A 27,303-nucleotide genomic window follows, 5' to 3' on the forward strand; every position below is an offset into this window, starting at 1 on the left:
CCTGTTCTCTCCAATCGTAACATCACAGTCCAAGAAGGCTAAATGGTTGTTTGTAGCATCCTCATGTGTGAACTTGATATTGGAGTCCACCGAGTTGATGTGTTCTGTAAAGTCCTCAACCTCCTGTTGCTTGATTTTAACCCATGTGTCATCGACATATCTGAACCAGTGACTGGGAGGGATGCCCGTGAAAGACATCAAGGCTGTCTTCTCCACTCGTTCCATGTACAGATTGGCTACAATGGGGGATACCGGAGACCCCATCGCACAACCATGGATCTGCCTGTAGTAATTCCCCCTAAACAGGAAATATGTGGTGTTAAGACAGATCTCCAAGAGTTGGCAGATATGGTCTGGTGTGAGTTTGGTCCTTTCAAGTAGAGACACATCCTCCAGCAGTCTCTGCCTCACAGCCGAGATGGCCTCAGCGGTGGGGATACATGTGAACAACGATGTGACATCAAATGACACCATAGTTTCATCTGCCTCCAGCTGCAGGTCCTTGAAGAGGGTGCTACCTAGAGCACAATAGGTGCTAATTAGAGCTATTGTTTAGTCACTAGCCCACAGCAGTGTGCCTCTCCTTAGGAGGGGTCTGGTTGGGTTTAAAACTCCAGCTTTTGTGGCTTCTGTTTATTCTTCTCTACAAGAGTCAAGACAGAAGTCAGACTACCAGAGCAAGAATTTCAGCTGAGGAAGCTTCTGCGATTTGAAGCGAAACATCCTCGCATCAAGCAACCCAGTCCAGTCGAAGATTCAAACTTCTCTACTATGGAAACCACCTGGACAACTGAAAGCCTACACAGAAACATTTTGTAGCAGATGTGTAGTTCTACCCTCTGCAAACGGAGAGCTGCTTCTAGAAGAAACCGCTCTATCCTTTGCAGTCAAAGGAGAACTGGCCACAAAAAAACCCCATACTGATATGACGGCAATATCACCCCAGTCATCCAGAAGCATACATTTTTAACTTATGGTTCAAATTTTAACCTAACTAATTTCAGACAACTTATTTAAATTAATGTCATGTCTGAAGTTTTATAAAGTGAAAATATCAGATATATATTTTAGTTTTAAAGTAATGCACTAATTTTTAAGGTTTTAGTGTGGACATGCTGTGTCCAGGTGCATTATGGGTATGATAGGGTAATCTCAGTATGTTCACGACATGAGAAATGCATTTGAGACACTCTGATCAGGCTCCACGGACAACAGCATTAAACTCTATGGCCTAAAACTCTCGTGAATATATTCTCTGGGTTTATAGATGTTGTTATTGTGTTTGCGTTTATTAAATTCCACGCATCATAAACATAGCAGAGTAGCAGACACAGATTATCTGGAATTTTGTTTTTGCAAGTTTTCAAGGTCTCTACTGCCATCTACTGGCCAGTAGTGTTCATGGCAGTATTCACCCCGGAGGCACATTTTACCCAGAATGCCATCTGTCTGTGTTTGTTACAAAACTTCAGAATTAGTGCATTATTCAACATTAAAAGATATATGTTATATCTTAACTTTGCACAATTGACAGAATTGACATTAATGGAGTTATTCTATCAGTATTCACTTTATTGACACCAAACCATAAGTTAGCATTGCTTTATTTTCCAAGACCTCTGCCTGATGGCAGTGTTGTGATTGAGTAGAGAGTTGAGCTTTGTGGCTCTTCTCAGCTGCATTTGTGCTGGAAGCCTTGTCGTAAACTGGCGCTTCCAGCAGGGAGCAGGACACATAAAGATAGAAGTGCTGACTCATTGTTTGGGTCTGGTGTCGCCTTTGATGCTATCAGTAGCAATCATGGTGTTAAACTCAAAATCAGCTTGTTAGCAGTTGCAAGTGTACCGGAGACAATACTGGAATATATTGGTTATCTGTAACTTCCGATACATTTTTGGGTGGTTTATCATTTTAACTTTATCAAAGATAACTTTTCAATTATCTGATTATCTGTTATTGAAGTAAATTTTTTGGTTATCTGTGCCCACCACTGCCTGCGACATTATACACCTATAATCACAACAGGTGGAATCACCTGCAACATTATAAACCGGCAATCACAACAGGTGGAATCACCTGCGAAATTATAAACCGACAATCACAACAGGTGGAATCACCTGTGACATTATACACCGACAATCACAACAGGTGGAATCACCTGTGACATTATATACCGACAATCACAACATGTAGCATCACCTGCGAAATTGTACACCGACAATCAGGACAGGTAGTATCACATGCGACATTATATACAGGCAATCAAGGTTGACAGGATCACTTCAAGGATTCAAGGATTCAAAAGGAGTTTATTGTCATATGCACATAGGAACATGTTCTCTGCACAATGAAATGTTTTTACTACATTTTACCCATCCCAATTGCCAGTTAGGAGCAGAGGTCGCCTTTTTGACGCCCGGGGACCAGCTCCAGATGTACATCCCTGCCCTAGGTCACGAGCAGGGCTGAGCAAACCTTGACCGGCCTCATGACAAACAAACAACAACACACACATAACACACAACACACATAAGGTGGCCCGGTACTTGAACACATATAAAAGCACACACAAGGGAAGAATTGGGAAAAGAAAAACCTCCATTGCTGCTGTGTTGAACTCACGCAGCAGCACTGGAGAAAAAAAACCCATAGCACAGGAAAACAGTAAACAAATCACAGCAGACGACAGCCGAGACTTGAATGTGTCCAGTGTTCAGACAGACAGCCCGGAAGGCCTTATCTGTCCATCCTGGGGGGGGGGGATCCCAGTCCTGAATCAGTCCACCAGAGTCTCAAGGTCCCACAGTCAACATCTCAGGACTGGGAGGAGGGAGAAGACAAAGAGGCGGGGGAGACGAGGAGCGAGGCATCAGGAGTGTTCCTCGGGGGGAGGATTTTATCCCAGCGGCCTTGAAGGGCAGCTGGTGTTTGGAAACCAAATAGATATCCAGATTAACAGACGCCTGAAAGATTCCACCGTCTGAAACTTCAGAGTGGCTCCCAAATACATCTGAATAGAGAGGAGATGTGGTCATTACTGACGATCAAAGTGGTTTTCCAGTGCAGCCATTCTCCCCGAGGTGGATTCCAACATGCGGATAACACCCGCCGACTGAGCTGACACTGCCCTTCCAATTGAATCAATCATGTGGGGCAGCCTGGACGGGCCAATTAATGCCGCCTCCACCTTCTTAATTTTCCAGTAAACCAGTGCTATGGCCGCTCAACACAGCAGAAACCCGGTCACCACAGCTCCAAATAAGTAAACATCTTCAACGTCCTCCACAGACAACGTGTACAGGCACATGACTTGCCACCTCCACCAGCTGTCCATCATGTAACCCGCCACATGTGTCCTGGCAGGACAGGTCAGGTCCTCCGCTCCCGAGTGTCTTGTAGAAAAAATAGTGTCAATTGCGTTCAGAGACTACTTCATCAGATCCATTTTTCCGTTTTCCAGAGGAGCAGGGCTGGCAGCCTCACAGACAAACACGCTACAGTAGCAGGAAAGTTGGGGAGGGAGGAGGAAAGAAAAATGCGACCGTCCCGGCCGAGAGCAAGAAGGCAAAAAAAAAAAAAATCATATATCATATCATATATAGACATCATATACTGACAATCATGACAGGGCGGATCACCTGCAACATTAAAAACTGACAATCACATGTAGTATCACCTGAAACATTATATACCAATAATCACAAGATGTAGGATTACTTGCAACATTATACACTGACAGTCACGATATGCAGTATCACCTTCAACATTATATACCAACGGTCACGACAGGTAGGATCATCTGCGACATTATATACCGACAATGAAGACAGGAAGGATCCCATGCGACATTATATACTGACAAAAAAGACAAGGAGGATCACCTGTGACGTTGCATTCTGACAATCACAACATGTAGTATCACCTGCAACATTATATATCGACAATCAAGACAGGAAGGGTCACCTGTGACATTTGATACCAATATTCACAACAGGTAGGATCATCTTCAACATTATACACTGACAATCACAACATGTAGTATAACCTGTGACATTATATACCGACAATCAATTCTCAATATACTGAGAATCACTACACGTGGGATCTCCTGCAACATAACATACCAACAATTTCAGCATGTCGTGTCACCGGCAACATGTTATACCAACAATCACAACAGGTAGGATCACCTGCAACATTATATACCGACAATCTCGACATGTGGTATCACCTGCAACTTTATATACTGACATTCATGACAAGTAGGATCAACTACGACATTATATGTCAACAATCATGACAGGTAGGCTCACCTGCAACATTATATACCGACAATCACAACATGTCCTGCAACATGATATACCGACAATCCAGACAGGAAGGGTCACCTGCGACATTTTATACTGACAATCAAAACAGGAAGTATCACCTGCGACATTTTATACTGACAATCAAGACAGGAAGGATCACCTGCGACATTTTATACTGAGAATCACAACACGTGGTATCTCCTGCAACATAACATACCAACAATTTCAACATGTAGTGTCACCGGCAACATGTTATACCAGCAATCACGACAGGTAGGATCACCTGCACCATTATATTCCGACATTCATGACAAGTAGGATCAACTACGACATTATATGTCAACAATCATGACAGGTAGGCTCACCTGCAACATTATATACCGACAATCACAACATATAGTATCACCTGCAACATGATATACCAACAATCATGAAAGTAGGATCAACTATGACATTATATGTCAACAATCATGACCGGTAGGCTCACCTGCAACATTATATATTGACAATCACAACATGTAGTATCACCTGCAACATGATATACCGACAATCCAGACAGGAAGGATCACCTGCGACATTATATACCAACAATCACAAGATGTGGTATCACCTGCAACATTATATACCGACAATCTCGACATGTAGAATCACCTGCGACATTTTATACTGACAATCAAGACAGGAAGTATCACCTGTGACATTTATACTGACAATCAAGACATGACAGATCACCTGCGATATAATATCCCAACAATCACGACAGGAAGGATCACCTGCGACATTATATACCAACAATCACAAGATGTAGTATCACCTGCAACATTATAGACCGACAATCTCGACATGTAGAATCACCTGCGACATTTTATACTGACAATCAAGACAGGAAGTATCACCTGTGACATTTTATACTGACAATCAAGGCAGGAAGTATCACCTGTGACATTTTATACTGACAATAAAGACACGACAGATCATCTGCGATATAATATCCCAACAATCACGACAGGAAGGATCACCTGCGACATTATATACCAACAATCACAAGATGTAGTATCACCTGCAACATTATACGAGGTCTCTTAGATAATAAACCGACCCTTTTATTTTTTTTTTTAACTATATGGATTTGAATGACATGCGATTACACCAATCATGCTTGAACCCTCGTGCGCATGCGTGAGTTTTTTCACGCATGTCGGCGATGTCATTTCCCTGTGGGCAGGCCTTGAGTGAGATGTGGTCCCGCCCTCTCGGCTGAATTCCTTTGTTTCACACGCTGCTCGAGACGGCGCGCGTTGCTTTATCAAAAAATTTTCTGGACCTGTGAGGAATATCCGAGTGGACACTATTCGAGAAATTAAGCTGGTTTTCTGTGAAAAGTTTAACGGCTGATGAGAGATTATGGGGTGTTTCTGTTGGTGTAAGGACTTCCCACGGAGCGGGACGTCCTGCAGCGCTTCCAGGCGCTGTCGTCGGCCTGTTTCGAGCTGAAAACATCCTAATTTAAGGCTTAATTCACCCAGGACACCGTGAGAGAACAGAGAAGATTCAGAAGAGGCCGGCATGAGGAATTTATGCGGACATTCCACTGTTTAAGGACATTTTTTAAATGAAAGACGTACGCGCAAATTCGCCGAGTCGTTTCCGTGACGACTCGGCAAATCTGTGTGCGCCGCGACAGGAAAAACACCTCCGTGTTGAAAACCATTTGTAGAATTCAGGCGGCTTTTAATGGCTTTCAACAAGTGAGTAACTGAGAAATTGTTTAACAGCTTGGGCATGTTCCAACTTGCCCGTTAAGATTTCCAACGGAGGTGTTTTTCCTGTCGCGACCCCCCCGCGGTCGGGTCCAGCCCGACATGCGACTCTGCCCGCACGTTCTTTCATTACAAAATGACCGTTAACAATGGAATGTCCGAATAAACTCCTCATGCCGACTTCTTCTGAAAGTTCTCTGTTCTCTGACGACTTACTGCGTCAACAGAGCCTGAAATGTGGAAGTTTTCAACTTGAAACAGCGAGACGCTGCCGCCTCGAAGCGCAGATCGCCGTCAGGCGCCGTGGACCGTCCTTAAACTGACACTGCCAGACCAAAATCTCTCATCAGCCGTTAAAATTTTTACAGAAAACCAGCTGAATTTATTGAATGGTGTCCACTCAGTTGTGCCTTACAGTTTTGAAAACATTTTTATCAAACAAAGCAACAGTCTCTGAGCCATTCCTAAACAATGAAAAAAATCGACGAGCGGGTGGACGACTCCTCACTCAAAGACTGCCCACAGGCGAATGACGTAACCGACAGGCGTGAAAAAACTCTCGCATGCCCACGAGGGTTCAAGCATGTCTGATGTAATCACACGTGATTCAAATCCATATGGTTTTTGAAAAAAATAATAAGGTCGGATACTTTTCTAATAGACCTCGTATACTCAGAATCACAACACATGGTATCTCCTGCAACATAACATACCAACAATTTCAACATGTAGTGTCACCGGCAATATGTTATACCAACAATCACGGCAGGTAGGATCACCCGCGATATAATATACCAACAATCATAACGTGGTATCACCTGCAACATTATATACCGACAATCTCGACATGTAGAATCACCTGTGACATTATACACTGACATTCATGACACGTAGGATCATTTGTGACATTATATACCAACAATCACAACAGGTAGGATCATCTGCGACATTATATATTGACATTCACGACAGGTAGTATCACTTGCAACATTATATACCGACATTCATGACACGTAGGATCAACTACGACATTATATGTCAACAATCACGACAGGAAGGATCACCTGCAACATTTGTACCGACAATCAAGACATGACAGATCACCTGCGATATAGTATCCCCACAATCATGGCAGGAAGGATCACCTGCAACATTATATACCAATAATCACAACATGCCATATCACCTGCAAAATATACCATCACTCATGACATGTAGTATCACCTGCGACATACTATACCAACAATCATGATGTAGTATCACCTGCGACATACTATACCAACAATCATGATGTAGTATCACCTGCAACATTATGTACCGACAGTGAAGACAGGAAGGATCACCTGCAACATTTTATACCAATATTCACAGCAGGTAGGATCATCTGTGACAGTGTATACTGACAATCACAACATGGTAGTATCATCTGCAACATTATATACTGACAATCAAGACAGGGAGGTTCACCTGCAACATTATATACCAATAATCACGACATGCAATATCACCTGCAAAATATACAAACAATTATGACATGTAGTATCACCTTCATAATCTACCATCAATCACGACATGTCCTATCACCTGCAACATTATATACCAACAATCTCAACATGTGGTGTCACCTGCAACATTATATACTGACAGTGAAGACAGGAAGGATCACCTGCAACATTATATACTGACAGTGAAGACAGGAAGGATCACCTGCAACATTATATACCAACAATCTCAACATGTGGTATCACCTGCAACATTATATACCAACAATCATGGCATGTAGAATCACCTGCAACACCTGCAACCTGCAATAAATGTAAAAACAAAAATGGCCCAAACTATTGCACTATAACATGAATCAAAATATATCTTAAATCAGAAATAATTGTACTCTGTTCCAGCTGTTTGACATGATCCTGTTTTCTAATGTTGTCCACACTCAGTTAAATCAGCTCTTATGATCTTACTTTTATATCTTTCTCTGAGATTTGTATTTTTTGGTCTGCAATTTTGCGCAGAGACATGAGTGGAACTGGATCCGTACCTGCACAGTTGAGGAGGAACGGTGTTTCCTCGTTGTGGTTGTGGACATCATGGTCGTCGTTTCAATGAAAGCAGAGGACATCTCTGGAGACATGGTCGTGGTGCGAGCAGAACCTGCCACACTGGGCACGTCGCCCACCAGCCTCACGCTGCCGTTGATCTTGATGTTGGAGTTACCCTCTGCAGCCATGTTCAGCACCTTCAGGCTGTTGTAATAGATTCCAGAGAGCTGACCCTGAAACGGCCGTCCACGATCACTTCCCCCAATCGTCACTGTTGCTTGGGTGTTGAAAATTGTGAGCTGCCGACCTGGGAGACATCCAGATAAATAAATACAAAAATGATCATGATCTTAAATTAGAATAAATATTGGAAAAATACTGAAACACATTCTAACATCCTCCTGAGTCATTCATATATATATATATATATATAAAATCCAGTTCATTCATTTTATAAGTGCGTTGATTCCAATTCAGTGGGTGGAGCCTGTCCCAGGAGTCAAATGGCAAGACACGGTGTTCACCCTGGACAGAATGCTGCTCTTTCACAGGGCCACATACAGACAAAACACGTCCAAACAAATTTAAAATGTCCAATTGACTAAACATGCAGCACCCGAAGGGAACCCACGAGGAGGACACGCAAACTCCACACAAAAAGGCCCCAGGTGTGGAACGACAACAGTGCTAACCACTAAGCCACTGTGCTGCCTCACAATTAGATTTATGATGTGGTTAAATGAACGTACAGTGCATCTGGAAAGTATTCACAGCGCTTCACGTTTTCCACATTTTATGGTACAACCTGTTTCCAAAGTGGAGTAAATTCATTTTTCCCCCAAAAGCCTTTGTTCATTACTTTGTTGATGCCCTTTTGGCAGCAATTACGGCCTCAGGTCTTCTTGAATATGATGCCACAAGCTTGGTGCACCTATCTTTAGGCAGTTTGGCCCACCTTCACACCAAAGAGTTCAATCTTTGTCTCATCACACCAGAGAATTTTGTTTCTCCTGGTCTGAGAGTCCTTCAGGTGCCACAGAGGAATGCTGGAGCTCTGACAGAGTGAACATCGGGTTCTTGGTCACCTCCCTGACTAAAGTCCTTCTCCCTTGATCGCTCTGTTTAAAAGGGCGTTCAGCTCTAGGAAGAGTCCTGGTGAATCTGAACTTCTTCCATTTACAGATGATCGAGGCCACTGTGCTCATTGGGACCTTCAAAGCAGCAGAAATGCTTCTGTGTCCTTCCCCAGATTTGTGCCTCCAGACAATCCTGTCTTAGAGGTCTACAGACAATTCCTTTGACTTCATGCTTGGTTTGTGCTCTGATTGTCAATTGTGGGACCTTATATGTAGACAGGTGTGTGTCTTTCCAAATCATGTCCAATCAACTGAATTTACCCCAGGTGGACTCCAATTAAGCTGTAGAAACATCTCAGGGATGATCAGTGGAAACAGGAGGCACCTGAGATCAATTTAGAGCAGGGGTGGCCAAGTTGAGTCCTCGAGAGCCACCTTTCTGACACTCTTAGTTTGAATGAAAGACTCATTAAAAGTCTGCTAATAAGTCTTTCATTGGATTCAGGTGTGTTGGAGCAGGGAGACAACTAAAAGTGTCAGAAAGGTGGCTCTCGAGGAACGAACTTGGCCACCCCTGATTTAGAGCTTCATGGCAAAGACTGTGAATATTTATGGACATGTGATTTCTTAGTTTTTTATAATTATTATTTTGAATAAATTTGCAAATATCTAAAAAAACTTTTTCACATTGTCATTACGGGGTATTGTGTTTAGAATTTTGAGGAAAAAATGAAATTCACCCATTTTGGAAAAAGGCTGCAACACAAAACAATGAATGTGAAAAATGTTTAGTGCTGGGAACACTTTCTGGATGAACTGTACTTAAAGTTACAGTTCTGTATAGAGAAAAATCTTACTGCGCATTTTCAGGTCATTTTATATGTTGCCTGAAAAATATATCAGATAATTATATGATAATCAAACTCTTTGGGGTTTTTGAGTTTTTCACCAAACAGACGAACTAACAGACCTTTGAGAATTATGTTGTAGACTGCAGTATGGCCACTAGATGGCAGGCGCCATTTGTGTTGACAGAGTCCGGTATAATGTTTTTTTGTGTTTGTGCCCAGGAAAGAGTAAATAGTTTGAGAACAAAATCTGCAGAGATACATTTCTTGGATGAAAGAACAGTATTGCATGTATACTATCCCAAACAATGTCCTGGGCACATGAAAAACTGGATGATCTCTTATAAACATGCGTTATCCACCACATAAAGAACTGATTTAACTGATTTAAGCTTTAACGTCGTGTTCGATGCTGTGACCATGCGTTTGTTTAATTGACACAGCTCATGATTTGATTTGTGTGACAATAGAATGAAGGATTTTAGGTCTAAGATAAACCAGCAAATCCTGGTCACTCTGAATGAGCTGGAGACTGACGTTTGTGTCGTGGTTTTGATACCATTTCTCTCTGTAGTTTGATCAACATGGTGTGGAGGTAAAGGCCGCTTCCTGTCATTTCAATCCACTGCCAGCAAAACGGTTTAAGGACTTGGGGCCATTATTTGGCCCTGCTGTGCTGAATATTGTTAATCTGTCACTTATAACTGGCCACAGTGATTAAACTCCTCCTGAAGAAACCCTGTGGAAAAAAAGTATTTTTCTTTCCTGTGGCTTCGTTTATTTGTTTTAGGCTGTGGGTTAAAATGGAGCATGGGGGCCACGACCTTCTCTCTGTTTGGTAGCACAACTTTAAACTGAACACTTCATACTGCCTCACCTCCAACCCCCCCCCACCCCCAAAATATCTCTCCACCAAATGACAGCCTCAACACTGCATTTAATCTATTATTAGACTCTATTGGCTTTGCTCAAAATGTAAATGAGTCCACCCACCACTTTAATCATACCTTAGATCTTGTTCTGACTTATGGTATAGAAATAGAAGACTTAACAGTATTCCCTGAAAACTCCCTTCTGTCTGATCATTTCTTAATAACATTTACATTTACTCTGATGGACTACCCAGCAGTGGGGAATAAGTTTCATTACACTAGAAGTCTTTCAGAAAGCGCTGTAACTAGGTTTAAGGATATGATTCCTTCTTTATGTTCTCTAATGTCATATACCAACACAGTGCAGAGTAGCTACCTAAACTCTGTAAGTGAGATAGAGTATCTCGTCAATAGTTTTACATCCTCATTGAAGACAACTTTGGATGCTGTAGCTCCTCTGAAAAAGAGAGCTTTAAATCAGAAGTGCCTGACTCCGTGGTATAACTCACAAACTCATAGCTTAAAGCAGATAACCCGTAAGTTGGAGAGGAAATGGCGTCTCACTAATGTAGAAGATCTTCACTTAGTCTGGAAAAAGAGTCTGTTGCTCTATAAAAAAGCCCTCCGTAAAGCTAGGACATCTTTCTACTCATCACTAATTGAAGAAAATAAGAACAACCCCAGGTTTCTTTTCAGCACTGTAGCCAGGCTGACAAAGAGTCAGAGCTCTATTGAGCCGAGTATTCCATTAACTTTAACTAGTAATGACTTCATGACTTTCTTTGCTAATAAAATTTTAACTATTAGAGAAAAAATTATTCATAACCATCCCAAAGACATATCTTTATATTCGACTGCTTTCAGTAATGCTGGTATTTGGTTAGACTCTTTCTCTCCGATTGTTCTGTCCGAGTTATTTTCATTAGTTACTTCCTCCAAACCATCAGCATGTTTATTAGACCCCATTCCTACCAGGCTGCTCAAGGAAGCCCTACCATTAATTAATGCTTCGATCTTAAATATGATCAATCTATCTTTATTAGTTGGCTATGTACCACAGGCTTTTAAGGTGGCAGGAATTAAACCATTACTTAAAAAGCCATCACTTGACCCAGCTATCTTAGCTAATTATAGGCCAATCTCCAACCTTCCTTTTCTCTCAAAAATTCTTGAAAGGGTAGTTGTAAAACAGCTAACTGATCATCTGCAGAGGAATGGTCTATTTGAAGAGTTTCAGTCAGGTTTCAGAATTCATCATAGTACAGAAACAGCATTAGTGAAGGTTACAAATGATCTAGAGTACTGACGGGGACTAGAAGGAGAGAGCATATCTCACCCATATTGGCCTCTCTTCATTGGCTTCCTGTTAATTCTAGAATAGAATTTAAAATTCTTCTTCTTACTTATAAGGTTTTGAATAATCAGGTCCCATCTTATCTTAGGGACCTCGTAGTACCATATCACCCCAATAGAGCGCTTCGCTCTCAGACTGCAGGCTTACTTGTAGTTCCTAGGGTTTGTAAGAGTAGAATGGGAGGCAGAGCCTTCAGCTTTCAGGCTCCTCTCCTGTGGAACCAGCTCCCAATTCAGATCAGGGAGACAGACACCCTCTCTACTTTTAAGATTAGGCTTAAAACTTTCCTTTTTTGCTAAAGCTTATAGTTAGGGCTGGATCAGGTGACCCTGAACCATCCCTTAGTTATGCTGCTATAGACTTAGACTGCTGGGGGGTCCCATGATGCACTGTTTCTTTCTCTTTTTGCTCTGTATGCACCACTCTGCATTTAATCATTAGTGATCGATCTCTGCTCCCCTCCACAGCATTTCTTTTTCCTGGTTCTCTCCCTCAGCCCCAACCAGTCCCAGCAGAAGACTGCCCCTCCCTGAGCCTGGTTCTGCTGGAGGTTTCTTCCTGTTAAAAGGGAGTTTTTCCTTCCCAACTGTAGCCAAGTGCTTGCTCACAGGGGGGTCGTTTTGACCGTTGGGGTTTTACATAATTATTGTATGGCCTTGCCTTACAATATAAAGCGCCTTGGGGCAACTGTTTGTTGTGATTTGGCGCTATATAAAAATTGATTGATTGATTGATTGATCTTCTTATGGCCTCAGACAGTGGACTCATCTCTGTGCTTGTTCTGTTAGACCTCAGTGCTGCTTTTGATACTGCTGACCATAAAATTTTATTACAGAGATTAGAGCATGCCATAGGTATTAAAGGCACTGCGCTGCGGTGGTTTGAATCATATTTATCTAATAGATTACAATTTGTTCATGTAAATGGGGAATCTTCTTCACAGACTAAGGTTAATTATGGAGTTCCACAAGGTTCTGTGCTAGGACCGATTTTGTTCACTTTATACATGCTTCCCTTAGGCAGTATTATTAGAAAGCATTGCTTAAATTTTCATTGTTATGCAGATGATACCCAGCTTTATCTATCCATGAAGCCAGAGGACACACACCAATTAGTTAAACTGCAGGAATGTCTTACAGACATAAAGGACATGGATGACCTCTAATTTCCTGCTTTTAAACTCAGAATAAAACTGAAGTTATTGTACTTGGCCCCACAAATCTTAGAACATGGTGTCCTAATAACCAGATCCTTACTCTGGATGGCATTACCCTGACCTGCAGTAATACTGTGAGAAATCTTGGAGTCATTTTTGATCAGGATATGTCCTTCAATGCGCATATTAAGCAAATATGTAGGACTGGTTTTTTGCATTTGCGCAATATCTCTAAATTTAGGAAAGGTCTGTCTCAGAGTGATGCTGAAAAGCTAATTCATGCATTTCAAGCAAATATGTAGGACTGCTTTTTACATTTGCGCAATATCTTGCGCAATTTGTGTTTTTAGGAATCCGCTAGCTTAGCGCAGCTACTAGCTCTTAGCCGATTAGCATGGCGGCTTCTCCTGTCTCTCCTGCACTTTTCTGCTCTGGGTGTGAAATGTTTAGTTATTCCTCGGCCTCCTTTAGCAGTAATGGTACTTGTAATAAGTGTAGCTTATTCGTAGCTTTGGATGCCAGGCTGGGCGAATTGGAGACTCGGCTCCGCACCGTGGAAAATTCTACAGCTAGCCAGGCCCTGTAGTCGGTGCGGACCAAGGTAGCTTAGCCGCCGTTAGTTCCCCTCCAGCGGATCCTGAAGCAGCCGGGAAAGCAGGCCGACTGGGTGACTGTGAGGAGGAAGCGTAGCCCCTAAACAGAAAGCCCTGTGTACACCGACCAACCGTTCACATTTCTAACCGTTTTTCCCCACTCGGTGACACACCCGCCGAGGATCAAACTCTGGTTATTGGCGACTCTGTTTTGAGAAATGTGAAGTTTAGCGACACCAGCAACCATAGTCAATTGTCTTCCGGGGGCCAGAGCAGGCGACATTGAAGGAAATTTGAAAACTGCTGGCTAAGGCTAAGCGTAAATTTGGTAAGATTGTAATTCACGCGGCAGTAATGACACCCGGTTACGCCAATTGGAGGTCACTAAAATTAACATTGAATCAGTGTGTAACTTTGCAAAAACAATGTCGGACTCTGTAGTTTTCTCTGGGCCCCTCCCCAATTAGACCGGTAGTGACATGTTTAGCCGCATGTTCTCCTTGAATTGCTGGCTGTCTGAGTGGTGTCCAAAAAATGAGGTGGGCTTCATAGATAATTGGCAAAGCTTCTGGGGAAAACCTGGTCTTGTTAGGAGAGACGGCATCCATCCCACTTTGGATGGAGCAGCTCTCATTTCTAGAAATCTGGCCAATTTTCTTAAATCCTCCAAACCGTGACTATCCAGGGTTGGGACCAGGAAGCAGAGTTGTAGTCTTACACACCTCTCTGAAGCTTCTCTCCCCCTGCCATCCCCTCATTACTCCATCCCCGTAGAGACGGTGTCTGCTCCCAGACCACCAATAACCAGCAAAAATCTATTTAAGCATAAAAATTCAAAAAGAAAAAAATAATATAGCACCTTCAACTGCACCACAGACTAAACAGTTAAATGTGGTCTATTAACAATTAGGTCTCTCTCTTCTAAGTCCCTGTTAGTAAATGATATAATAATTGATCAACATATTGATTTATTCTGCCTAACAGAAACCTGGTTACAGCAGGATGAATATGTTAGTTTAAATGAGTCAACACCCCCGAGTCACACTAACTGTCAGAATGCTTGTAGCACGGGCCGAGGCGGAGGATTAGCAGAAATCTTCCATTCCAGCTTATTAATTAATCATGTTTAGCTGCATGTTCTGGATGGCATTACCCTGACCTCCAGTAATACTGTGAGAACTCTTGGAGTCATTTTTGATCAGGATATGTCATTCAATGCGCATATTAAACAAATATGTAGGACTGCTTTTTTGCATTTGCACAATATCTCTAAAATTAGAAAGTCTGTCTCAGAGTGATGCTGAAAAACTAATTCATGCATTTATTTCCTCTAGGCTGGACTATTGTAATTCATTATTATCAGGTTGTCCTAAAAGTTCCCTGAAAAGCCTTCAGTTAATCAAAATGCTGCAGCTAGAGTACTGACGGGGACTAGAAGGAGAGAGCATATCTCACCCATATTGGCCTCTCTTCATTGGCTTCCTGTTAATTCTAGAATAGAATTTAAAATTCTTCTTCTTACTTATAAGGTTTTTGAATAATCAGGTCCATCTTATCTTAGGGGACATCGTAGTACCATATCACCCAATAGAGCGCTTCGCTCTCAGACTGCAGGCTTACTTGTAGTTCCTAGGGTTTGTAAGAGTAGAAGGGAGGCAGAGCCTTCCGCTTTCAGGCTCCTCTCCCTGTGGAACCAGCTCCCAATTCAGATCAGGGAGACAGACACCCTCTCTACTTTTAAGATTAGGCTTAAAACTTTCCTTTTTGCTAAGCTTATAGTTAGGGGCTGGATTCAGGGACCCTGAACCATCCTTAGTTATGCTGCTATAGACGTAGACTGCTGGGGGGTTTCCATGATGCACTGTTTCTTTCTCTTTTTGCTCTGTATGCACCACTCTGCATTTAATCATTAGTGATCGATCTCTGCTCCCCTCCACAGCATGTCTTTTTCCTGGTTCTCTTCCCTCAGCCCCAACCAGTCCCAGCAGAAGACTGCCCCCTCCCTGAGCCTGGTTTCGCTGGAGGTTTCTTCCTGTTTAAAAGGGAGTTTTTCCTTCCCACTGTCGCCAAGTGCTTGCTCACAGGGGGTCGTTTTGACCGTTGGGGTTTTCCATAATTATTGTAGGCCTTGCCTTACAATATAAAGCGCCTTGGGGCAACTGTTTGTTGTGATTTGGCGCTATATAAATAAAACTGATTTGATTTGATTTGAAATGTAACTGACCTCACAGGCAAAGCGCATAGTCTAAAGTAGTTCTGGAATTAACTGATAGAGTATAAAATGTAATAAAACTGTTAATTTGTTCATCTCAGACTCATCTCACTAATAACCTGAGGAAAATAAAGTAACAAAATTACTTCCAAAAATGAATCTCATCTTACACGAGCTTTTGATGTGGGTATAAGAGGTAGTGACCAGTGTCAAACCTGCTTTTATCCTACGCTTCGGGCACCTCGATCTCCACCTGCTGCTATAAGACAGAAAGCAAATAGTTTCCTCCTTCCCTCCATTATTTTCACTGGTCAAATTTCATTCGGAGAGATTTGATCACGATAAAGACATCAACACTGTCACATCACTTTAACACAAAGGATGCTGGGAGCAGTGTAATGATAAATCATTATCTGCTTATTGTGTTAATTAGACAGTTCTATGGTGGTGAGAATGTCCAAGCTTCTTAAAGCTTGCTAAAATGATGTCTATAAATGAGCTTTTCGCCTAAATTAAGAAACAACATGTGCAACCATGAACGTGCATGAACACATGCTTTAGAACGTGGCATTTATGAACAGCTGATACTTGGATATACTTACACATACTTGCTGATACTTACACATAGACTATATTTTGTTTGTATGACAGCATTTAAAACCTTTTTTCTTGGCACAGTTTCATAAATGATGACTGTGTACTATATGTCCTGAATATGGTAAGTATGGTTGTATGGTAAGTAAAAAAGGAGCATTTACCATGAAGGTGCAGTGCAATAGAATTTTGTCCAGAATTACCTTTCTCTTGTAGCCACTCTTCCACTGGTCTGGTGTATTTAAAAGGAATTTTCTTGTTGGCCATTTGATACCGTTCAATGTCACTGTTCCCTGAAACAAAAAAAATAAAAACACAGAATGTGCTTCAGTTATATTTCATAAAAACTGTTGAAGTTACACCACAGCAGGTGTTCTGCTGAATTCACCTACTGAATGCCTTGGAACCTGATTGGTCCTGGATACTGAACCACCATGGGTCATGATTGGTCCTGGCTCACCCTTATCTCACATTGCATTTATATAGCACTTTTCCATCTGTATCAGACACTCAAAGCGCTTTACAATTATGCCTCACATTCACCCCGATGTCAGGGTGCTGCCATACAAGGCGCTCACTACACACCGGGAGCAATAGGGGATTAAAGGCGTTGCCCAAGGGCCCTTAGTGATTTTCCAGTCAGGTGGGGATTTGAACCCATGATCTTCTGGACTCAAGCCCAACACCTTAACCACTAGACCATCACCCCCCCCATTTATGTGCTGCAGCACTGTGATCCTTAAGCTTCCCCGTGGACTCAACCAACCCCACATGTTCCGCATGGCTGGACTGGCTGAACCAAAGTTCCCTCACAATTCAAATTGTGCTCCTGCGACCTGCTCCTGGTGTCCATAACCCCCATCCTACCGTCATGGGTCTGATCAGACCCGGGACATGTACTCCTGTATGTTATTCTGCGACTCTGTCTGTCCTTATGCCACATCCAATACAAAATACTTATTTTATTTTATCCATTTATTATTATTATTATTATTATTATTATTATTATTATTATTATTATTATATGGGACACAAATTTAAAGTTAATAAAGCTTTTCATGTGGGGTGAGATCAGACTCCCCTTTGAATTATTTTTAGATACTTTATCTCAGTCACACGGGCAGATATCATCTCCATGGCTGTTTTGACCTCATGTGTACTGAGGAAGTTAATAAATATATTTGCATTGTTCAGTTCAGGAAATTTTGCTTTAAATGTACTTTACAAGTCATGAAAAGTCCCCTGTGGTCTGAGTGGAGCCCACACGCTCAGATTAAAGTGGAAAATATCACGATAGGATGAAGCTTAACATCAATCAATCAATCAATCAATTTTTTTTTATATAGCGCCAAATCACAACAAACAGTTGCCCCAAGGTGCTTTATATTGTAAGGCAAGGCCATACAATAATTATGTAAAACCCCAACGGTCAAAACGACCCCCTGTGAGCAAGCACTTGGCTACAGTGGGAAGGAAAAACTCCCTTTTAACAGGAAGAAACCTCCAGCAGAACCAGGCTCAGCCATCTGAGACATGTGTCTCAGATGGCTGACATAGATTAGGATATTCATGTGTTTAGTTTTTTTCTTTTTAATGCCAATTTTGAATTTGTTCACTTTCAGTTTTCATAAGTAACCTTGATACAGTATGTGACAGAACTCACATCTTCTGACATTATACAATCACACTGACTGGGAAATGATAAAATATCAAACAACTGTTTCATGAAAATGAAATCTCCCTCCACTATTTAATATTTTACATGAAGTAATTTGAAATGAAAGCACGCATCACGTGTTATTATAGATAAACCTAGAAATATAAATCCATAAATGCATGTAGACTCGCAGCAAGAATCAATTTTTAAAATAAAATTAGTTTATTTGAGGAACAGTGGGAACAATGAAGACCAGAAAAGTCATTTCTTGTAAATGGATGGAGGTCATGTGACTTTCATTCAGTCACTGAAATGGTTTTTAAAAATAGTTTTTACAGTTTTCATGTCTGTGGCCTCTTCCTGCGACACAGAAACACCAGTAAAATGTGTTAAACATTCTCCAGAGCTGTGGTCATCAACTCAACATCTGACAGACACGATCACTTCCATGTCTCCCAGGTTTTACACTGGGAGGCGCTGTAGAGCGTGCTCAATCAAGTCAGCTGAAGGTGACACAGGGTTTTTACCTGAGGGGAAGTGTTCGTTGATGGCCCAGTTGTCCACCTGCAGCGTTGCGTTGCCACCATTCCTGGTGAACCGAACCACATGGTACTTCCCATCATTCACTGGGGTGCTTCTCTCCTGCACACTAATATCCACAGTGCCAATGTTGAACGTCACTCCAATTTTACCATGTTGCTGAAATGAAAATCAGAACAAAAAACAATGAAATAACAAGAGCAATCGCAGATTTCTGATGTCCACCAATCCAGATCCAGATCCCCTCCAGAATTCTTCCATGGCCTAAAATCTATATATGTGGTGAAAATTTGGTGAGAATCCATAAAGTAGTTTTGATGTAATCCTTCAAAGCCTAAATAAAGTGAGACTTGATCCAGAATCCTGATCCGGATCACCTCCCAAATTTAATGGGTTCTTCTATGGCCTAATATCTATCTGTGGCGAACATTTTGTCAGAATCTGTGCAGTAGTTTTGACATTATCCTGCTAACGGACAGACAGACCAACAAATAAATAAATACAGATGATTTTATTACATCCTTGGCAGATGTACTTTGTTACTTTGTCACATACTTTGTTAACCATGGGTGGAATCAGAGTAACGTGACATCATAGACTTTTGTCACACGGGACACAGACCAAAGATAAACTCCTTCCCATGTTCGCGACACGTTTTCATAGCAAGTACTGTCATAGGTCAGTCTGAGGAACCAAGACGAGAGTAAATCCATAAGCAGGAGCTTATGTTCAGTTTCTTGCATCAGTTGCAAAATTCACTAAATACATTATGACTAAAACTATGTATACACTGTTAAAAAAAAAAAAGATAAAATAAAAATAAAATAAAGGAGCACTTTGCAAATACATCAGATCTCAATGGGGGAAAAAAATCCTGCTGGATATCTTTCCTGATACGAGCTGGGAAATGAGTTAGGAACAAAAGCACGCCACAATATAGATGGAAATGAAAATTGTCAACCTCCAGAGAGCTGAATTCAAAGACACCATGAAAATCAAAGCAAAAAAAGAAAAAAGAAAAATGTGCCAGGCTCGTTCATTTTGTCAAAATTTCATTGCAGCAACTCAAAATGGTCCTGAGTAGTTTGTTTGGCCCCCACCTGCTTGTATTCATGTCTGACAACATCAGGGCTCCTAATGAGATGACAGGTGGTGTCCTGGGGATCTCAGATCAGGACCAGGATCACTTGGATCCTGGACAGTCTGAGGTGTGACCTGGTGGTGAACAGAAACATAATGTCCCAGAGGTGTTCTCCTGGATTTAGGTCAGGCGAGCGTGGGGACCAGTCAGTGGTATCAATACATACTCTCACCACATGAATCCAGGCATTGATGTGCACCAGGAGTAACCCAGGACCCACTGCACCAGCGTAGGGCCTGACAATGGGCCCTCCTGCTGCAGCCTTCACACACTTTGTCTCAATTTGGATGACAGACTGCTTCAGGTTTAGTGCACATAAACAATGTCAAATGTATACGTGTTGTCTTTAATTCTGATGTGTGCCATTATTACGGTCAGCTAGTAATAACTGTGGATTAATTGCTGTATCTTGTCTGAGGTAATTGGACTGTAAATGTAAGTTTGTTGTTGTTGCACTCGTGTACAATAAATCTCATCTCATCACTGGAACCCTTCACCTTCAGCACATCTATGAGCAGTCTGACTATAGGCCACCACAGAAAATACTCTGTGATCCATCCCACATCCTCCATCAGGAGTCTGAACTTTTACCATCCGGGAGACGGTACAGAGCCCCCAAGTGCAAACGAAACACATACAAGAACTGGTTTGTTCCTCCATCAGTCAGACTCCTGAATGCTGCAGGGGTTGTCCAGGAGCAGCATTAAGTCCCCGTGCACGGACGTGTATGCATGTGTGAACATGTGCATGTGTACAAGTAAGGTTTGTACTTTAACGTATTATCTGTTTTAATTTGGTTTATATCTGTTTATGATGCTGTTTTAATTGTAAATGATATTATGGGAAATGTGTAACATGCTGATGAATGTTCCACAGGCATGCCAGCAGTTTACTGTTTTGTTGTTGTATTTATTGGTTTTGTTGTATTTTTTGTTGTATTTATTGGTTTTTGAGACAGAAATGTTTGCAGAGCACTTGACATCCAAGATAAATTTCCCTTTGGGGACAATAAAGTGTATCGTATCTCAGTGGGTCCAAGGACTCCATCCCGGTACCTAATTGCAGTTGGAATACTGTTGTCTAGCCTGTTGTAGAGGTGTGTGCGTGTGTGTGTGTGTGTGTGTCCCTCCAGGGAGATGCCTCTGACCCTTACTGATCCACCACCAAACCCATCAGCAGCATAAAGTTCTCCACGGTGTCTCCAGACCCTTTCCCGTCTGTCACATGTGCTCAGGTTGAACCTGCTCTTGTCTGTAAAAGGCACAGGGCACCAGTGGTGGACCTGCCAATTCTGGTGATCTATGGCAAACACTAATGGAGCTCGACGGTGCCGGCCAGTGAGCACAGGGCACCCTACAGGCCAGCAGGCCCTCAGGCCACCCTCATGAAGTCTGTTTCTGATTGTTTGGTCAGAGACATTCACACCGGTGGCCTGCTGGAGCTCATCCTGTTCCTCTTTGCACAAAGGAGCAGACACTGGTCCTACTGATGAGTTAAGGACCTTCTACAGCCCTGTCCACCTCTCCTGCAGCAACCGCCTGTCTTCTGGAATCTCCTCCATGCTTTTGAGACTGTGATGGGAGACACAGCAAACCTTCTAGCAATGGCACGTATTGCTGTACCATCCTGGAGGTGTTGGACGACCTGTGCAACCTCTGTAGGGTCCAGGTACCACACCATGGTAGTCCGAACAGATGATAAGGAAAAAGTGTCAGTGGTCTCCAAATGTAAGACCATTCCTGTTTGGGGTCATCTCATTGTTGCTCCTCTAGTCCACCTGTTGTTAATTTCTTTAACACCAAAGCACTGAAACTGATTAACGGCCCCTCTGCTACTTAACTCACCACATCCATATTCCAGAAGTTGAACTGACTTGATGCTATACTCTGATTCAAAAATGTGTCTTTGCTTTTTTGAGCACTATATAGATAGATAGATAGATAGATAGATAGATAGATAGATAGATAGATAGATAGATACAGTGGTGGGCACAGATAACCAAAAAATTAACTTCAATAACAGATAATCAGATAACTGAAAAGTTATCTTTGATAAAGATAAACCGATAAACCACACAAAAATGTATCGGAAGTTACAGATAACCGATAAATTCCAGTGTTGTCTCTGGTACATTTGCAACTACTAACAAGCTGAATTTGAGTTTTAACACCACGATCGCTTTTGAAAGCGACAAAAGACTCAAACGAGTCAGCATTTCTATGTTTGAGCATGCTGCCCCCTGCTGGAAGCCCCACGGCTACAGCACTGAAACACCCTGAGAGCAGTCACAAAACCAGCTCTCTACCAATCACAATGCTCCAGTCAGGCAGAGAGCTTGAAAAATAAAGGCATCCTGACTTTTGGTTTTGTATGAATACTCATAGAATAACTCCATTAATGTCAATTCTGTCATTTGTACAAAGTTAAAATATAACATATATCTTTTAATGTTGAATAATGCACTAATTCTGAGGTTTTGTAACACACACAGACAGATCGCAAAGGATTCTGGGTAAAATGTGCCTCTGCTAAACACTGATTGGTTCAATCATTCATTATGTAAACCAACACGTTAATGTGACGTGTGTCGTGTGTTGGTGTTTACAGATAATTGAGATAAATGTGCATTTGTAAAATATTCCATTTTTTATTTGTAAAAACAGGCATTTTTACGGAGCCCTGGAAGTGTCATTGTAAAATGTTTTACATGTGGAGAGAATATGCGCACGTTTTATGATGTTGTAAAACGTGCATTCAATATTGTTAACACATATATGTTGGCTTTACACTGTGCAAGAGAATTTTTTGGACCGAGTTTCAGGTTAATCGCGCGTCCTGCATTGTGTAGTGTACATGGAGTAAACAAGCTGCGTTTCACAATCTGACGACCACCTCCTGATCGCCGATCGTATGGTCGAATGAAAATCAAACCTGTTTGATATTATTCTGGTCGGCCGTCGTGAGGGTATCCTGCTGCTGCAGAGGTACAAGTGTCCAACCGCTCACACAGTGAAAAAAAATACTGCCATGGACACCACTGGCCAGTAGATGGCAGTAGAGGCCTTGAAATCTTTCCAAAACAAAATCCCAGATAATCCGTCTGCTACATTTAAGATGCGTGGAATTTAACAAACGCAAATACAATAACGTCTATAAACCCAGAGAATATATTCACGAGAGTTTTAGGCACTCAAGTTTAATGCTGCTGTCCGTGGAGCCTGAACAAATTGTCTGAAATGCATTTGTCCTGTCGTGAACACCCTGTCCTACCCATAATGCACTGCTGGGCTCAGCATGTGCTCACAAAACCTTAAAAATTAGCACATTATTTTAAAACTAAAACATATATCTGCACTTTATAAAACTTCAGACATGACAGTAATTTTAAATAACTTGTCCAAAATTAGTTTTGTTAAAATTTGAACCATAAGTTAAAAATGTATGCCTCTGGATGACTTGGGTGATATTGCCAGCGTATCAGTATGGTGTTAAAGAAAATTTTTTTTTTTTTTTGGTGACTAGTTCTCCTTTGCCTGCAGAGGTAGAGTGGTTTTTCCTGGAAGTATCTCTCTACTGTTTGCAGAGGGTAGAACTATATACATCTGTTAGGAAACTTTTAACAGGTAGGTCCCAACTGTTTTTAAATTTTACAAATGTTTGCTGTTGTTCAGCTGGGTTTACTGTGTTATCGGAGGACAATTCATCGGAAGATAATTAGTCTGATAATGGTTTTTAAAGTTATCTAAAAAGATAAGCTGACAACGAAAACATTATCTTCGATAATTATCTGTTATTGGATTATTGGAAGTGTGCCCACCACTGTGTGTATATATATATTTTACTTTTTTAACAAATCAAGGAATTTTCAGTGCAGCATTCTTAAACTTCCTTGTTTTATTTTGGATTTTAACATTATTTTACTTTGCAAAAATTTTAATTATTTTACAGAAATGTTGCTATTTTACAAATTTGACTAACTTACTATATGTAGCATGAGAAAGTCCCCCAGACCAGGAGCACTGTCAATCCTGACAAGGATGCCGTCTTTCAGGGAGGTGCTGAAGCCAGCAGTCAGCTTGTCGGTCCTGGTGCTTGGCCTCTCATTGGCTGGCCACTTGAATGTGATCAGGCCCCCTCCTTTTCCAAAGATGTATGTTGTCCCAGCTAAGCAATGAGAAAAGAGGAAACGAGAGGACGTTAGGCTTAGAATCAACCTGTCGTGTGGGTTTTGTCTTTTCATTGTATTCATGTTTGGATTTTTCTTTAAGTTCACCTTTTGTCTGCTTTGTGTTTTTCTGACTGTACTCTCTTGTCTTGTGTTTGGGGTTGGGTCTGGGTATGTTTTGTCCCTTTTGTTTGCCACGCCCTCTTCCTTGTTGTTCTCTCACACCTGTGTCTCATTTTCCCTCATCACACCTGATATTTTAATTTAATTTAACCTTTAATTAACCAGGTTAGTCCCATTGAGATTGAGATCTCTTTTGCAAGGGAGACCTGGGCAATTTTATAGTTTCCAGACCATCTAACCTGCATGTCTTTAAAAGTGGGAGGAAACCCACACAGACACAGGCAGAACATTCCAACTCCACACAGAAAGGCCACAGGTAGGGAATCAATCCCATGACCTTCTTGCTGCAAGGCAACAGTGCTAACCACTAAGCCACCGTGCTGCCCAAAAAAGTGCCAGTTCCTTGTTCCTCGTGTCTTCATTCCAGCCTGTTTCTCACAGTTCTTGAACTTGTTTTTGCCTCTCCATGTTACTGAACCTTTTGACTGTTTTTGACCTTGACTTAGTCTCATGATTTGGATACCGTTGATGATTTTGGCTTGGCTACCTGTGTGCCAACCTTTGCCCGGTTTTTCAGTAAATCCTTTTTACACTCTACGCCTCTGTGTGAGTCTTCGCATTTGTGTCCAGCCTTTTTGGGTCCAGGTTCCTGACAGAACACTTCACCAAGGGCCACCAGTCCTGAGCCTGGGGTTCACTGACCCTGCATGCATTCCAACTCTTCCTGCTCCACTATTGTTAACTGTTAACTGCAGGTGTGTTCAACCAGTGAAGAGCAACACCAGACAGGACAACTTCAGTTTGCTCATACAGCACCAACTTACAACACAGGCTCACCCACTACATGACCAGATGTTTGGTGATGATGATCAGAAAACAGCTGTCTCTGGTGTTTGTTTGTTAGTTTTTTTTAATTATAGGAAGAAACATCAAGCAGTCTAGACTCAGTGTGGTGACCATCTGCTTTGACAATCATGTCAAAATAAAAAAAACTTGCCAAAACAAGCAATGACAGAAATGCTGCAGCTAAATGTTGCTATAATCAGATGTATGAGGTCTGTGAGAAAAGTATCCGACCTTTTTATTTTTTTCAAAAACTATAAGGATTTGAATCATGTGCGCTTGCATCAGACAAGCTTGAACCTTCGTACGCATGCCTGAGTTTTTTTCACTGCTGTCGGTTGCGTCATTCGCCTGTGGGCAGGCTTTGAGTGAGCACTGGTCCACCCCCCTCGTCGGATTTTTATTGTTTAGGAATGGCGGCGTGACTGCCGCTTTGTTCCATGAAATTTTTTTCAGAAACTCTGCCAGACAGCCAGATGGAAACCATTTGGAAGATTCAGATGGCTTTCGGTGAAGATTCTATCAGTATCACATGGATTAAGGACCATTAAAACTGGATTAAAAATGGCCCACGGTGGCGAAGGGCGCACCGCGCCCCGAGCGGCCATTGACACGCTGGAACGAGTAGATCACTTCCAAATTTAAGGCTCTGTTGATGCAGGACGTCGTGTGACAAGCAGAGAAGTTTCAGAAGAGGTCGGAATCAGCACTTTATCAGCACATTCCACTGTTAAAGGAGATTTTGTAATGAAAGATGTGTGGACGGATTCGTGCGTCGGGACGCAGCGGCTCATGGCGCAGGACAAACAACACCTCCGTGTTGGAAGTCTCACAGGACAAGTTGGAACATGCCCAGCTGCTAAACAATTTCTCGGATACTCACTCGACTGAAAAGCCACCGAAAGCCGTCTGAATCTTATGAATGGTTTCCAACACGGAGGTGTTGTTTGTCCCGCACCATGAGCGGCTGCATCCCGACGCGCGAATCCGTCTGCACGGCTTTCATTACAAAATCTCCTTTAACAGTGGAATGTGCCAATATAGTGCTGATCCCGACCTCTTCTGAAACTTCTCTGCTAGTCACACAACGTCCTGCATCAACAGAGCTTTAAGTTTGGAAAGTGATTTGCTTGTTTCCAGCTGTCGATGGCCCTCCGCTGCCGGGGCCATTTTAATCCAGTTTTAATGGTCCTTAATCGGTGATACCGATAGAATCTTCACCGAAAGCCATCTTGAATCTATCCCAATGGTTTCCATCTGGCTGGTTCTGGAAGAGTTTCTGAAAAAATTTTCATGGAACAAAGCGGCAGTCGCGTCCGCCATTCCTAACAATAAAAGTCTAAGAGGGGGGTGGACAGTACTCACTCAAAGCCTGCCCACAGCGAATGACGCAACCGACAGGCGTGAAAACTCAGGCATGCGCACGAAGGTTCAAGCTTGGCTGATGTAAAAACATATGAATCAAATCCATATAGTTTTTGAAAAAATAAAAAGGTCGGATAGTTTTAGATAGAGAGCCAACCACCAGTAGGTGGCTCTCACTGCGGTATTGTATCACTTCCTGTTCCGGAGCACAGCGGTGTTTTGCTGTATCTGTTAGCAGTTTAATCTGCGCAGTTAGATTGATCTAGTTAACTAGATAACGATTTGTTTCACAGTGCAATCTTCACATGCCTTAACTAAAGCACTCCCTCTGCTGAATCACCTCTAAATTATTTACACATTATTCACTTTGTATGTTTTAGGAATCCGCTAGCTTAGCGCAGCTACTAGCTCTTCGCCGGTTTAGCATGGCGCCTTCTCCTGTCTCTCCTGCACTTTCTGCTCTGGGGGTGAAATGTTTAGTTATCCTTGGCCTCCTTTAGCAGTAATGGTACTTGTAATAAGTGTAGCTTATTCGTAGCTTTGGAGGCGCAGGCTGGGCGATTGGAGACTCAGCTCCGCACCGTGGAAATTCTACAGCTAGCCAGGCCCGTAGTCGGTGCGGACCAAGGTAGCTTAGCCGCCGTTAGTT

General features: G+C 42.1%; 1 protein-coding gene across 1 annotated transcript in view; it reads right to left on the bottom strand.

Annotated features, from left to right (window-relative positions):
• nrxn3a (neurexin 3a) overlaps window positions 1-27,303 on the bottom strand; it is a 580,025-nt gene that overhangs the window by 114,748 nt on the left and 437,974 nt on the right. Inside the window, 4 exon segments of the mRNA XM_034159719.1 lie at window positions 8,115-8,422; window positions 17,024-17,113; window positions 19,005-19,176; window positions 24,141-24,322. Coding sequence (XP_034015610.1) covers window positions 8,115-8,422; window positions 17,024-17,113; window positions 19,005-19,176; window positions 24,141-24,322 — 752 coding nt within the window.

This window comes from Thalassophryne amazonica, chromosome 19, assembly GCF_902500255.1.
Source record: "Thalassophryne amazonica chromosome 19, fThaAma1.1, whole genome shotgun sequence".
NCBI classification, from domain to species: Eukaryota; Metazoa; Chordata; class Actinopteri; order Batrachoidiformes; family Batrachoididae; genus Thalassophryne; species Thalassophryne amazonica.